Here is a 15871-nt window from a genome sequence, read left to right as displayed (position 1 = left end):
TTAGAGTATTATAAAGTAGCGTACGAAGTTATAAGTTTAAAAAGATTCCTTTTTAAAGCTACGATCTTATATAAAAAAGATAATTATTAATTTTTTATTATTTTTTAAACTAGAATTAAGTCGCTAGTTATTAAACCTTAGTTAGTAAAGAAGGGAAAAGGTCGTATAAAGCTAATTATAACTAAAACTTTAGGCAAAACGACGTATAAAAATATTCTAAAAATACGGCTTTTAATAAGTATTAGTATTAAACTAATAATAAAGATTAAGGAGGAAGCATTAGTTAAATAAAAAAAAAAGATCGTTAAAAAGGAAATAAAGGCTAAGAAAAAGGTTAAAAAGGATAAAAACGATAGGAAAAACGAGATTATAATAGTTCGATAAGAAAATAAAGTTTATAATAATAAATAACTTAGTATATTATAAGGATAAAAACGAGTATTCTTATTAATAAATAGTTTAGAGTAAACTATAATTATATTTATAATTCCTTTTTATCCTTAGTATTGCTTATAATTACGAAGTTATTTAATATTTTAAGATTAATTTTAAAATCTTCTAATCTCTACTTAACTTATATAATACTACCCTATAGTTTACTAAGTAAAATAACTTTTAATTAGAGCTTATTACGTATATATTACTTTAGATAAATACGAAGATATTAATACGCTTTAAAATAAGGATAATTAGCCTTGTTAAACTTCGTACTTTTAACTAATATAATTAGGGAGCCCTTAATAATTAAAATATAAATTTATAAAATAGCTTAAAGACGATATGCGTCTAGATTATTACTATTTTAAATAGTATTTAATAATTATTAAACTTAGTTTTAATTAATTAGCTATATAAAGTCTTATACGGTTCGTAACGTAAGTTAATAATATAATTACTATAGCTAACTAGAAATAACATAAGGGCGACCTTTTTAATAACGAATTTAATAAGAGTTCTAAATTTATATAAAGTTAATAAAATTAGAACGAATTAGTAATATATACGTAAATAGAAGTATAATTTAGTTAGAAAGTATATTTATATAGAATAGCCCTTAGAACTTAAGTAGTTAGAAGTATTTTTATAAACGTAAGTATATTTATATATACTAAGATATATATTACTTACCTACTAATATACTAATTTATTTTAATAAAAACGATTTTATTAACTCTTAATTTTAATGTTATAAATACTTTTACTAAAGATCTAATAATTATAAAATATAATTAGACTTTTTATTATTAAACGGTATTATAAAAAGTAATAATAAATATTAAACGTAAGAACGGTTTCTTTTCCTTAGTTTAAATAAACTTATAATAATATAAATCCCCGTTATTAAATAATAATAAGATATTATATAAGTATATTCTGGGACGTATAAGTAAAAACCCTTATATAGAACTATATAATAAACTATAAATAAGTATTAATATTAATATAGATCTTAAATTTAAATAGTAGAAGCTTATCGTACGTATTTAAAAACTAAATATAATTTAGTTTAGGAGTCGTAAACCCTTTATAACGGTACCTTATCTTATTTAATTAATCTTAAACTTATTATAAAAAGGTTTTATAATATATAAAGTATAGTTTATTTTAGCTAATAATATAAGCTTATTAGCGAACCTATATATAAAAATACTCTCTATTGTACCCTTTAATATAATAAATAACTTTTAGTATATTAAAAAAGAACTTTTTTAATCGTTATTACATAATTACGAGCTATTTTAATATTTATTATTATTAAAGCTAATTCTATTAATAAAGTATTAATAATCCTATAGTTATAATTATAAATCCTTTAAATTAAAATTAAAAAAGGATATTTTTATTATTTAAGTATTATTAAAAGAATAATTCTTAGATACGAATTAATAAATCTTTAAAAAAGACCGTACGCTCTTTTTATCGTAAATCCTATTTTATAAGTTAACGTTTAAAAGTTCGCTTTATAATTTTAGTATTAAAAACTATAAAGATATATATAATAATTATATTATAGGTCTAATTACTCTCTAACTTTATAATAATTATCGTTTAATATAGTAAAAAATTAATACGTAGTTATACTATTTTAAAAAAGTAGTAATATATAAAATAAAAAATTAAAAAAGAAAATTTAAATAAGGGGTAAATATTTATATATAATTATAACGATATATAAGGGTATCCTTTTATTTATAAGGTTTTATAAGTATATATATAGAAATATAAATACTTATAGGGATTTATAACGCTAAAAAGGATAGAAAAGTATATAACGATAATATATAATAAATAAAAGTTCTATAATTTTATTAAAAACGTTAAACTTTAAGGGGAGCCTTTATATAGTTAGTTATAGCCTTTTATAAGCTAAACTAAGCGCGTATACTCTAGCTTATAGTTAGTAAGTACTTTACGACTTTATAAGGGCCTTACTACTTAGGTATTAAGCTTAATTATATTATATCTTAATATATACTTATATAAACTCCTATACTATACTATATAAAAATATCGAATTAATTACTTCTTACTTAGAGTTTATATAAGTTAATAACGCTCCTTATAATTTTATATACTATTATATATACCCTCTTCGTTATTTTTAGCTTACTTAGTTACTTATTTAAGGGTTTTTGTTATTATATAAAGATATATAGTAGGAATAGTACTTAGAGACTTAAGTAGAGCGCCGATACGGACTTTATTACGGCCCTTATAGTTACGACTATATTTAATAACCTTAGTAAGTATATTACGAGCTAATACGAACCGTTAGTAAATTATAAATAAATATAAGATAATATAAAGTAACGTATAAATAATAATAGGAGGCATAATGAGTATATACTCGTATATAATAAATATATAGTTATAATTAAAATAGCCCTTATTTATAAAAGTGACGTAATTAGTAAAAATACTTTTATTAACTTTATAACGAGCGTACGACTTAGTACTAATCTTAGCGTCGCTATATATAATTATTTAGATAGTATTAATAACTTAAGTACGAGTTATAGTAATATTTAGGGGTATATAACGGCTATTCTTAGTAATCTTAAGGTTAAGCTTAATCTAACGCTAGGGCTAGATTATATAAGTTAGTATAGTAATATTAAATAGTATAGGGTAGTATATACTAACCTATATAATACTAAAGTTATAGATTTAATAAAAAGTCTTTAAAAAGGAAAATAAAGAGCTTATAAATAATATAAAAATTTATATAATAAGGAAGCTATTATATAAAGGTATACGTATTAATAAAGAGATAAGAGGTTATTTTATAAGACGTAAGGTTGTTAGAGTATTATATAGGTTAGTATATAAGGACTATTAAGAGCTATATATTTTTAATACGGGCTAGAACGCTATATTAAGTACTTATTATAAGTATTATACGGCGTACGTAATTATTAAGAAAGGGAGTATCTTATACGAAATTATTAATATATATACGTAAATAGTTAATACTAAAGAAAAAAGTAAATAAAAAGAATTAAATTATAAATAGGTATATATACGTAATTATACTTATAATTATATATATATTAGCCTAAAAAGAAGTATAATTACTAATTAGTAAAAATTATATTAGTAATTACGCATAAAATTGCCTAATTATACCTAATTAATATTTTTAATTAGTAAATCGCGAATATTATATTTATAATTACGTATATAATTAGGTAATAGTAATAAAAGTAAAGTAGAAAAGGGTATAAAGTATAATAAGGCGAAATATAATTATTAATAAGTAACTATAGGGGTATAGGCGGATTACTTACTTTATTTAAGGAATATTAAGTTAGTTAAGAAGAAAGTGAAATTAATTAGTAATAGAAATTAGTAAGGAGGATATGCTCCCTAGCTACCCTACTTTCGCTAAGTAGCATAACTACCCTTATATAACTACTACTACCTACGGTTATAAGTAATTCCTTATAATAATATACGGGATTTATTATAATATTTATTTATATATATAAGAAAGTCGCGCTATTAATACTTAAAATTTACGGTAGCTATAGGTCTATTAGAAAGAACGGTTTTAGCAGAGTGCCTCTTGCAGTCTGCCGTAGCGGGCTCGGGTTCTTCGTGGAGTTAAATTTAGAGATGCTACTGGCGCTAGTGGCGCGCTTTTAACTCGTTTCTTCAGGGGGCCGCCTGGGTGTTTCTTTGGGAATGTTGGCCCGTTGTGCCAGCCTGCCAGCCTTTGTTCCGGGATAATGGGTGCGATGGTTTAGGTCTGGAGGGGGGTTTATTTTGGTTACTTTTCGATGTCGGTAGTCGTAGAAGTTGGTTCTCGAGGCTTGTAGAGTTGGATCTTGCAGGATCGGCTTGAATATGTCATCGGATAAGGTACATGCGTGGCGAGGGGCTACGAGTCGTACAGAGGCGAGTTTGCAGTTGGAACCCGATCACTAAGCTTCAACCCATCTGTCTCCGTCTGCTGTGATACCCATCAATATACCTGACAGCATGGTCTGCAAGCCTTTGCTGCAAGCCCTGCGCCGCCTCCATGCACAGTATGGAGAGGTATCAAACTGCACATAGCTCACCATGTCGATAAGCGCACTTTCAAAGGCAAGCCCTAGATAGCCTCCACGGAGACCAGCATCACGAAAGTCTGGTAGGATAGTGGCCCAGTCGATACGATGGAGAACGTAAAACAACGTGGGCCCAGTGACGTTTAGGACTCGAGATCAGCCTTTCTCGCTGCTCTCTGAGCAAGGGGAAGCCCGAGCTCCTTTCGATTCCATTAGCAGGCTGAACAGGATTCACATCGATGATCGCATGTTATTGTTATGTGGGTTCGGAGCAACAGAGTGGCCTAACGAAAGGGCTGAGATGCGGTTCAATGCCAGGTTGACGAGCAGAGACCACAGCCTATTGTCGATGTTGGCTCGCACAGCCACCGCCTGACAGCCTGGGAGGGCGGTTTGAGGCAACCCGGCCAACTGGATACGAGTGCCCACTGCCCTCGAAAGTAGGCCGCTGCACAGCGCGTAGAACGTGGAAGAGTCCGGGATACTCCGAGCCGCCGTTCCGTCGTCGGCTGCACACTGCCAGAACAAGCCGATCAGAGAACTCGAGGCTATGGAACGTTGCGGCGGCTGTGGCACGGAGCGGCCGTATCTTGCTTCTGTTTCTCTGCAGCAGCGCGCTTGCCTCGACTCATTGCCGCTTCCCTTCGGCCCAGTACCGAGGTGAAAGTTGAACAGTAAAGCCTTTTGCGTGACCAGGATCGCCCTCTTCACCCTTCTTTCGTGTTGTGAAATGGCGCGTGATGAGCGGTAGCCCCGTGTTGGCCTTGGCCCCTGGCCGTACAGCGGAGAATTATGAAGATCTCTGGAGTATTTTCGGGGCATCGGCACGCAGTCTGAACTTCTGAAGTGGCTAAGAGAAATTTGAATTTGCCCTGACCTCCGAGTAAGAGTACTCGCGCCGATGGTGGAGAGACAAGGGGGGAGCTATTAGTCGGCAAATGACAAGACACTGAGATCTCTGAAAGATGAAATGAGACTGAGAGCACCCGTATCGAACGGTTAGGTATTAGAAATGACGGTGGGAAAGGGGGCGGGCTGCACTGTGACTGGGCAAAGAAAGTCCTGTTCCCCGGGCCGCCCTTTGTTTCGAACTGTCGGGCTGAACTTCTGAACTCAGTTCGGAGCTTCGCAAACCACAAGAAGAAGAAATCAAGGGATTCCTGGAAGGATGACTCCTGTTTCAACCTCTGGACAGCAGGTTCCGGTTCGCGATAGGTCAGAATTGGCGATGTGGCTTGGTTCTTGGAGCGCTAGGATTATGGACTCTGTAAGATAAACGGGGCGCTGCAACAATTTGCTACTGGAGTTTGGAGATCGAGTGGTCGTGGTTGGCCGACGGTGGCCGCGGGGCTCGGTATATCTCAGGAGGTGGGATGAGGACTTTGTGACTCTCGAAGATTGATCATTGGTAGCCCCGAAATGAGCACGAAGGACAATCCAAGAATCCGGAGACGCGCTGGACCAAACAGATGGTTGTGAGTCTCGAAGCCGCCGAGAAAGCACATCTACTGCTACATTGCCAGGCGCAGCTCTGCTTACTCCTACATTATGCGCGCGCACATGGCCTCAGAGCGAGTGTAGATGCAGGAATTTAGTGTGGCATACAGAGTCCGCGGGTTCTTCGCGAGCAAGGCATGCGAGCAGGAGATACCTAGACCCATAGAGTGCCAAGGTCTGACAATACTGTGTATGCTGCGGTGCTAAGTTAAGGTGCGCTAGGTTTTGGAGGAGGGGGATCTCCCACTGGACGAGCGAGAGTTTAGCCTCGCAGCGGGAAGCTCACGGCCAAACACGGCGCCATCGTCGGGCAACGGGGCCCCGAGATTATTCTTGTCTTGCTGTGGTAATGTTGTTGACCAGGGCAAGTCGGGTTGCTGAGTCGAGTCGAGCGCGGGGGTTCGATGGAAGTTGGAGACCGCCTGCCCGTCACTGAGAGAGTCAAAATTCAGAGAGAAGTCGACACGGACCGGCTCACGGATATGCCGCAGGGATCACCGCTGCTTCACCTGCTGAGTTGTTGCAGGCACCGGCCATCAGGTGGACGTACGATGGCGGTAGGCTGCAGTGACTGTCCATTTGTGCCCCGGTGTCTGGGTTCTGGAGCCCCCTGCAGTGAACACACACTGCAGTGCCCCTTATTTTGTCAGGCGAAGGAAGCATGAAATTGGTTGCGCTCTCGGCTTGGTACTCGATAAGACACGTCGATCAACGAGGTGAACCTGTTCGGCTTCCCTGGAAAAGCGAGGAAGCAACCCTTCTTGATCCTGGTTCAACAACAGCTTGTCGAACAACAGCGGCATAACTTCTTGTCTGCTAGCGGACCCGGCGCCATGTGCCCTCTTGGAATGCTGGCGCGAGGGAACAAAGAAGGCGGGCGGCTGAGTGACAGCAGGAAGCTAAGGCAGGTTGGCTGACCCATCGCTAGACGTTGCCTCCAAGTCATCCCGAAGAATGATTCGCCTCGTGGTAGCAGCTCTTTGGAATGCACTGGAAACGGCCCGGTCGAGTCGAAGAAGCCGGCAGCAAACACGATGTGCAACGCAACGTCACTCATGGACGTGGTAGTGGTAGGCGAGGTGCTGAGTGTTGACTCTTTAGGCGAGGTGCTGAGTGTTGACTCTTGGGGCGAGTATGATGGAATCTGATCTGTCTGGCGGAATTCCGCGCGCTTCATCACGAAGCGTAGCGAGGTGTTTCTTCGTGTTCCATGTCAATCAATGCTGATCATCCGACGTCCCAAGTGGCCGTTGCCAGGAAATTATGCTTGATTGACCGTGGGCCATGGTCCGCAATGATGTATCCGTATGATGGATCGTATCCGTAGTGCCGTACGAGAAGTATCCCTTGATGTCTCCATACAGTATACGTACATTTTGTACGTACTTCTTAGTCAGATTTGAGATGCGGTACGTACCCAGATACATGCATGGTCCGTCGCTTCCATTGACCTGGGAGTGGCAGAGTGCCGTCCCAACTTCTCAAGTGGTGTGTGTGTCTCCTGTAGCCTGCTCATCCCTCAGGAATGGATGGCAGCTGCTCTTCGAATCCTTGATCTCTTTCCTCTCTTTCTACACTAAGATACCGTGCTCCTCCGACTTCCGTCAACTCTACCATGACCAGACTCCCGCTGGTTGGTGATGCCTTCCACCCGGAATAGACTCTAGGAGTCAATCTCTCCCAGTCCCTCCTCCTCTGCCTTACGGAAAGGAGACCCCGGACGAAAGAAGAAAGCAGCGCCACCCCTCCCGCTGCCTTTCTTCTTTGGGCAAAGTCATTGATTCCTTCTTCTTTCATTGGGCCATCTATGCAAGTGCAAATTAACCCTTTGCTCGTGGGAGGGACTTTGGGAACAAGCAACAGCAGCTCACCGGCCTCCCCAGTACCAGTCCACCTTGACTTCTCACTTCCTGGATCTTCAGTCTTCAAACACTCGCTATTCTTCTCTCTGGTCATGTCGCCACTCACAAGTTGCAAGTCTCCATATGGTGCCTTCACCAGTTGACAGTTGTGCGTGCACACACACACAAACACACTCAAAGAAGTTGTCCTTTGACAACAACAGCGAACGGTCCCATAACCCCCAGTCACTCTGACCTTTCCTCCAAGAGCTAAGAGACCAGGGGTGTCGATGGTTCAGGCTCAAGAGTCAAGGCTTGGCCGATGACCACCCCCTCACCCCCTTCCCAGGACACTAGGCAAGTGCAGGGTCCTGAATAAGGTACGAGGTCGTATTGATTCGCCCAGCTCGTGGAGCGTGGGCCATGGCCCATGGAGACACATCCCACCCCCGTCCCGTCCAGCCCAGGGACCAAGTCACCAAGACAAGAGAGAACGAGCCATGGCGCGCCTTTGCCCTGGTCTGTCCATGATCACCGGTGCTTACCTAGTGCTTGGGTACCACAGATACTTGGTCTTGGTACCTGTTGTTGGTGTGGTTGCTCATGTTCTGCCTAGTTGGCCCTGCTGGGCACTGCTGTGCCTCATCTCGTCGAGTCCAAGTAATAAAACCATCCTCCCCGTTCGTGTGTTTCTACCCTTTTACCTCGTTCCTCACCTCTTCTTATTTTGCTTCCCCACGAGCTTCTACCTCTTGCCTTTTCTTAGCTCACCTGCCAGTCCCTCGTTAATCGGCATAGCTTTTCATTATTTCCACACTCTCACTCCTCCTCAAGCCACTTTCCAGCTTCCAGCTCCTTTAATACTTGTCAGCGGCCTCTGATAAATATCCCGTCACCTTCGAACCTTTTCTCGTCAAACTCGCTACTCGCTTCTTCCTTCGATCGACGTATACGAATCACCGGCAAAATGTTCTCCAAGATCTTCTCCGCTGCCACCGTGGCTCTCGCCGCTTCCACCATGGTCTCTGCCCAGACCTTCACCACCTGCGATCCTACCAAGAAGGGTATGTTTTTTTCCGTTCCCGGTTTTTGTACCACCGTTTGGTCTTCTAGTGAAACAGCCTTGCTGACTGATCTTTAGATTGCCCTGCCGACCCTGCTCTGGGCAAGTCGGTCAGTATCGACTTCACCAAGGGCAACGATGACTCCGTCTTCCGCAAGCTCGACGGCACTGCCGTGAAGTTCGAGGATGGCGGTGCTCTGTTCGCCATCAACAAGGAGACCGATGCTCCCACCATGGCCTCCAAGAAGTACATCTTCTTCGGCAAGATTGACGTCGTCCTCAAGGCCTCTACCGGCCAGGGTGTTGTCACCTCCGTCGTTCTCCAGTCCGACGACCTCGACGAGATCGATTGGGAGTGGGTTGGCGGTGACAACGCACAGGTTCAGACCAACTACTTCGGCAAGGGTGACACCAGCACCTATGACCGTAGTGCCTACCACCCCGTCTCCAACCCCCTCAACGACTACCACACCTACACCATTGACTGGACCCAGGAGTCCGTCAAGTGGCTCATCGACGGTGCTCTGGTTCGTGAGCTGAAGTACGCCGACGCCAAGGGTGGCGCCGTGTTCCCCCAGACCCCCATGGAGGTCAAGATCGGAACCTGGGTTGCCGGCCGCAAGGACGCCCCCAAGGGCACTGTCGAGTGGGCTGGTGGTTACACCGACTTCTCCAAGGCTCCCTACAACGCCTACTACAAGTCCATCACCATCACTGACTACCAGGGCAACAAGGGTGTCAAGGGCGCCAAGGAGTACGTCTATGGTGATCGCTCCGGCAGCTGGGAGTCCATCGTCGTCAAGACCGAGGGCGGCAGCGACGACAGCTCTTCCTCCGCCTCCAAGACTGCCACCAAGACCGACTCCAAGACCACCCTGAGCACCGTCACCGCCTCCGGCTCTGCTTCCGCCGCCGCTTCCGGCGGAGCCTCTGCCACCGAGGACGCTGCCTCTACCGCCACTGGCTCCAGCTCCGGCTCCGGCTCCGGCTCTTCCAGCGCTTCTTCCACCGGCACCGCTGCCGGCGCCTCCAGCACCCCCTCTACCGTTGCCGCCAACTCCGGCTTCATGAACAAGGCCAACCTTGCTCTCGGTGCCGCCGGCCTCTTCTTCACCTTCCTGCTGTAAGCGGATCCACCGGAACTCTTGAACGACCGTACATGCGCATAAAGACAACCGAAAAAAATCATGCCGCCCGGAGAGCGGATTGTACAACTTCTTCACTTCCGATCACGATCCTTATCACGACTGAGTTACGCATGTTCCTTCATGGACCTAGCGCGCAGTTGGGGCCATACCTTGCGACATAATCTGGTACTTTTAATGATCACGCTCTCCCGTGGAATTCTGTCCCCAAGAATTGGAGGAAGCTTTTCTGCGACGGCCTTGCCAATGTTTCACGCGAGAGGAGGAAAGTCAAACAATGGGAATTGCATTTCAGATGGCGGATGCCTTTTTTTCTTGAAGCAGCTGGGTAGTGCTTGTGGAAGATGGACTATGATACCTTTAGAGAAGAGTTGAAGAGGACGCCTTGTGCCATTTCGCCGAGGTAGTTGAGACAGACGAAACGTTGACAATGAAAAACAATTCAGATTTGAATACTATTGCCAGGGCCTTTCGATTTGCGTGAATCTCACATCATCAAAACTTATACAAGGACCTCAGGCTCGCATAACATCGTCGAACGTAGGTGCCTTGGTAGCGCGACTTGAGCAACCAAGAAAAAAAAAGACACCGCGATTGCAATCTCGCCGTGTTTGAAGTTGAGCGACCCTAGCAGGGTCCCCCACCTGAATAAGAATTTTAACTCAAAGAGGAGAGGGGGGCCGGGGGAGGATGGATCCCAGAAATCGGATCCATTGCCACGCTCTACCTTATTCGGTACCTAATTTCCACCTGTGCACCGCGGCCGTCCTCACCAAGTAAGACCCAAGCAAGGAGACTTCGAGCGAGAGGCGTGAGAGGTCTCCTGTAATAGTGTACTAGAAAGTGTGGCAATGTGTGCCTGGGCACCGTCCGGTGCCGCACGGGTAGCCTAAAGTGTCTCTGCGCGTCTGATGTGATTCTAGCGTGACGGGCACCGTTGGAGCCAAGGAAAGGATTTTTGTTTTTCTTTTTAGGGGAGTGATTTGATAAACTAATAATAACCCCCCCTAGTTAAGGTAAGAGTCCCGTGTATAATAATAAGTACTTAGTTATTAGTAGATCCCTAGGTAAATTTTTAGCTAATTAAGGGCTAGAAATATTTTATTATATAATTACTTTATTACTAATTTAAATATTACGAGTTTTATATAATAAAAGAATATATTACTTTACGTTTTATTAAATTATTTTAGAAATGTTTTTTAATTATATCTCCTCTTAATTATGCTAAAATTCGCTTATTATAACCGATTTTATAGAATTATTCCTATAAGACTTATTTATTATATATAATAATAATATTATTTTAATACCTTTACCTTAATAAAGCGAATTTAATCTATTATAAAATATTTAAAAAGATTTAGATTATAATAGCGTATTTATTTTATATCCTAATTTTTATAAATATTAAGCTCTTATTTATAAAGAGTTAATTAAATAAGTAAGTATTATATAAATTAAACCTCTATACTAAATATTAATATAATACTTAGGTTATAAATAATAATTCCGATAATTATATTATTATTTTTAATAGTTTAAATATCCGTACTAAAACTTAAAATAACCGAGGTATTATTATAGTATAATAATTTTAATATACGGCCGGTATACCTAAGTCTTTTCTAATTATTAATAATAAAGTTACGCTTATTATTTTAACTAAAGCCTTATTTATAAAAAAGATTGAGCGGCTATAGGATATAATATATTTAACTTTCTATTTCTTAATATTAGGAATTATTAAAGAATAATAGATTTAATATAATACCCGATAAGGTATTATTAGTTTTTTAATAACTAGTATTATTTTAAGAAATATACCTATAACGCGATACTATTATACTTATTAAAGTAGCAAAGCCTATTTATATATACTTTATAACGACTTTTATTATATAATTATTTTAAAAAACCTCGTTAAGAAGTATAATATACTACGAGATAGAATTAAGATATTTAATATTATAAAAAAGATTATTAAGTAAGTCTAGTTATTTAAAAAAACATTTTAAAAACGTTTTAAAAACGTTTTAAGAACATTTTTAATCGTTTTTTTTTTTAAATAAAGTACTATTTATACTATATACGCTAGATTTAAAAAAGGCGTTATATATTAAGAATAGAATATAATATACTTCTTTAAACTAAAGAAGATATAATACAATATATATATAAGATTATTTAATAAGATAATATAAATAATTTATAAAAAACTTAATAAGAGCTTATTAGTTTTTAATAATAGATCTTATTATACCGAAATTCGTATCCTTTATAAAAACTTATAAATTACTATTTTTATTTAATTTTATTAAATTAGAAATATTATATATAATATATTAAAGTAGCTATAAACAAAACGGATACGTAATTTATAGAGAAAAGGGGTTAAGAATACTATATATTTATATTAAATCGTTAAAAACGTCCTATTTATAGTAAGCTTATTAAATATTTTATTAAAAAATAAGGCTAAGTTATTATTAACTAAATAAAACTTATTTTAGACTACTACTTAAACTTAAAGTAATAAAATATTCTATTAAATATCGATATTTTATTTTAAAAGATATTAAGATAATATTATTTATTATCTTAACGTTTTATAATAAACATAACTATCCTTTATTATTACTAAATAAAACTCTAAAAGTTATTATTTAAAGCATTTTTTAAGTTCTTTAGAGAATTAATAAACTAAGTACGAGTTTAAATACCTTTTTTTAATCTCTTTAATTTTAAGAATTCTTAGCTAGAAATAAGGGGCGAATAATTATAAATATTTATTAAAGCCTTATAAAAATAGACTTTTTATAATATATTATCCGTAAACAATAGATTCTTTTATTTTTTAGGGGAAGTTAGACCTTAGCTCTTATATTATAATAGTAAAAAGAAGTAAATAAGCGAATATATATAAGTTTCTTTATAAATATAAAAAAATAGCTATTTTAATATTATAATAGGTATATAATATATCTAGTATACGTACTAATTTAATACTAACTATATAGTTATCTACTTTTTTTAAAAATAAGTAGAATAATAAAAGTTCGATAATATAAAGTCGTTTATAATTACTATAAATTATAAATATATAAAAGGTATAGGTTAGTAAGAAATTATCTAGGGCTAATATAATTAGAATAACGAAAAAGGTATATTATAATACTAGAAATATTTTTAAAATATTTCTTAACCTTTATTCTAAAATTATTAATATATTATTTATAAAGCTCTACCTCTTATATAGGTTTATATAAATATTAAAACTATAAATATATATTACTATATATTTTGAGCTATATTTAATATCCTAAAGCAAAAGTATTAAGTTTAGGTTTAATAAAAATACGTTTATAGAACCGGCCTTTTTGAAATTACTTTAAATTAAGTAAATATAATAATTAAGGGCTTAAGTAAATACCTTATTAAAAAGTTTAACTCTTAATAAATATAGCTTATATAAGTCTAAAACTATATATACTTATATTATATATATTTTAAAAAAGGTATTAAAAAACTCCTAGGTAAAAATTATTCTCATAGTATAAACTCTTCTTATAATATATTAATATCTTTTTTAAAATATTAAATAGTACCTAATTATAATAAGCTATATAATATAATTTATTATAAATATTATATCTTATTATATATAGCTTATAATAGAAATATTTTAGAAATATTTTAAAAGAGGAAAACGTTTTTAAAATGTTTTTAAAATATTTCTCGTTAATACCTTACTTAATTAATAATAACTTATTATTTTATAAAAGACTTTCCGTAATATACTAACTAAATAAAGTATAAACGAGAACTATATATTATAACCGGGTTCTATAATAAAATAACTAAGGTTTTTTTTTAAAAAACTAGCTTTTAATACTTAATAATATAAACATAGTCGAGATCCTTTACTTAGTTTTATATATTTAGACTAGTTAATATCTCCCTTTACTTATTATAATTAATAAGTACGTATTAATAATTAGCTATTATAAGTATTAATTAACTTTAATAATACTCGTAACTAAAATTAAAATCTAATATTACGGGATTTTATAACGCGTTATAAGCATGTTATAATTTTATATTAAAATATTAATATTATAAGCCGTCTTTAGTATTTAATATAATATTAGAATATATTTAAAATACGTTTTAATAAATATTTATTAATTATTAAACTAAAAAGAAAGGTAAGAGATTAGGCTAAGAGTTTATAAACTAATACTAAAGAATTATCTTATATTTAATAAAGAACTCGTAAGGATTTAGTTACTAATTAATAGAGTAGTTCTTAAGATAAAAACTTTAGTAGCTTTAGTTTTAATAATTATAATAATTTTAATAATACTCAGCTTTAACGCAAAATAAGTATTTTATTTTTTAAAATACCTTTTTTATTAAATAGAAATTAAAACCCCCCGACTTCCTTAGTACCTTATAGTAGTTTATAAAAATAAGCTACTTAATTATAAATATAAATAAGTATAAATTATTTTATATTTAAAAAATAATAATTAAAAATTAATAAGATCTAAGAGAATAAAAAACGAAAAAAATAGGAATTTAAGCTTAAATAAGAACGTAAAGAGTATAAGTTTTTAATAAACTAAGCTTATATAGTAGTTTTTTTCCGGCTTTATAAGCGCAAAAAATCGACCTTAACGGGATTACGCTTTTAAAAGAAATTATATAATACGGTATACTTTTTAATTATATAATATACGTAATATACCCTAAGTACGCGCTTAACGTAATATAATAATTTTAATATAAAAACTATTATATAATTTAAAATAAGTAAGCTACCCTTTACGTAGCGGCGCTAGCTAAAAAAGTTAATAATAGAGGTTAGCTATAATAATTAGCTATAATAGTTAGCTATAATAGTTAAAAGCGGCCCTTAACTACAGAGGTTCTAAACTTTAATAATAACGTAAAGGTTTTTAAAAAAAGGGCTAAATAGGCTAATATCTACTACTTAGAGCTCGTAAAGATCTTTTTTATCCTTATTACTTTTAATATTACCCAAAGCTACTCTTTATTTAAACTAAACAAATTTACTAAATAAATTTACTAAATAAATTTACTAAATAAATTTACTAAATAAACCTATTAATATATAAACTACTACTCTCTTAGTATATAGTTAATAATTAGTAAATTAGAACTAAAGATACCCGTTAATAAGTCTACCCCTCTCGGGCTAGGCGCCCTTAACTAGCTCGACGCTATAGTTATTATAATTAACATAAGTATGCCCGAGGATTAATAAAATACTTTTTAATAGTACGGAATTCGGTTAAGTAATAGTACGAACGCTATAAATAGCCGGGCTAGTACGGATATTAAGATTTAGTATATTAATACTAGCTTAGAAATTATATTTTACGGAGCTAAAAATCCTTTTAATACGGGCTATATTATAAACGTAAAGGAATATATAAAAGGCTCCCTAACCCTTAATAAAAAAGAGTATATAATATAAGATCTAGCTATTTACGTAAGCTAATATTAAAAAGTTTTATATATATTAAAATAAGTATAGCTCGCCCTCTAGACGGGCGGGGGAAGGTCGGGAGCTATTAATAAAAAAAGGATAACGGTTAAGTTAGTTAACTACTATTTTAATTAAAAATTAGGTATAGAGCGTAATATACTTAGTTTTCCTTAATACGTAATATATAGTACGGCCCCGGCGGATTGCTCCGTCGGGGGGATAAACTAGGCTTATAAAAAGCATAAGTTTATTATAAAATA

The 15871-nt window shown here is 35.5% G+C and overlaps 4 protein-coding genes across 4 annotated transcripts; 2 read left to right on the top strand and 2 right to left on the bottom strand.

The window, feature by feature from the left end:
• Positions 1–4781: 4781 nt before the first annotated feature.
• Positions 4782–5372, bottom strand: CLUP02_16432 (uncharacterized protein; the record flags this gene model as incomplete). Its single annotated transcript, XM_049295354.1, has 1 exon — positions 4782–5372. The coding sequence occupies one exon, from the start codon at positions 5370–5372 to the stop codon at positions 4782–4784; it is 591 nt and encodes a 196-aa protein (XP_049152501.1).
• An 893-nt stretch (positions 5373–6265) lies between these two features.
• CLUP02_16431 (uncharacterized protein) lies at positions 6266–7224 on the bottom strand (the record flags this gene model as incomplete). The annotated part of the gene is made up of 3 exons (XM_049295353.1): positions 6266–6479; positions 6526–6618; positions 6854–7224. The coding sequence occupies 3 exons, from the start codon at positions 7222–7224 to the stop codon at positions 6266–6268; spliced, it is 678 nt and encodes a 225-aa protein (XP_049152500.1).
• A 1164-nt stretch (positions 7225–8388) lies between these two features.
• On the top strand, positions 8389–10078 carry CLUP02_16430 (ice nucleation protein; the record flags this gene model as incomplete). Its single annotated transcript, XM_049295352.1, has 3 exons — positions 8389–8425; positions 8734–8952; positions 9030–10078. The coding sequence occupies 3 exons, from the start codon at positions 8389–8391 to the stop codon at positions 10076–10078; spliced, it is 1305 nt and encodes a 434-aa protein (XP_049152499.1).
• A 195-nt stretch (positions 10079–10273) lies between these two features.
• On the top strand, positions 10274–10471 carry CLUP02_16429 (uncharacterized protein; the record flags this gene model as incomplete). The annotated part of the gene is made up of 1 exon (XM_049295351.1): positions 10274–10471. The coding sequence occupies one exon, from the start codon at positions 10274–10276 to the stop codon at positions 10469–10471; it is 198 nt and encodes a 65-aa protein (XP_049152498.1).
• Positions 10472–15871: the final 5400 nt, after the last annotated feature.

This window comes from Colletotrichum lupini, chromosome 9 (genome assembly GCF_023278565.1).
Source record: "Colletotrichum lupini chromosome 9, complete sequence".
Taxonomy (NCBI): Eukaryota; Fungi; Ascomycota; class Sordariomycetes; order Glomerellales; family Glomerellaceae; genus Colletotrichum; species Colletotrichum lupini.
This window is presented reverse-complemented; position numbering and strand designations above follow the sequence as displayed.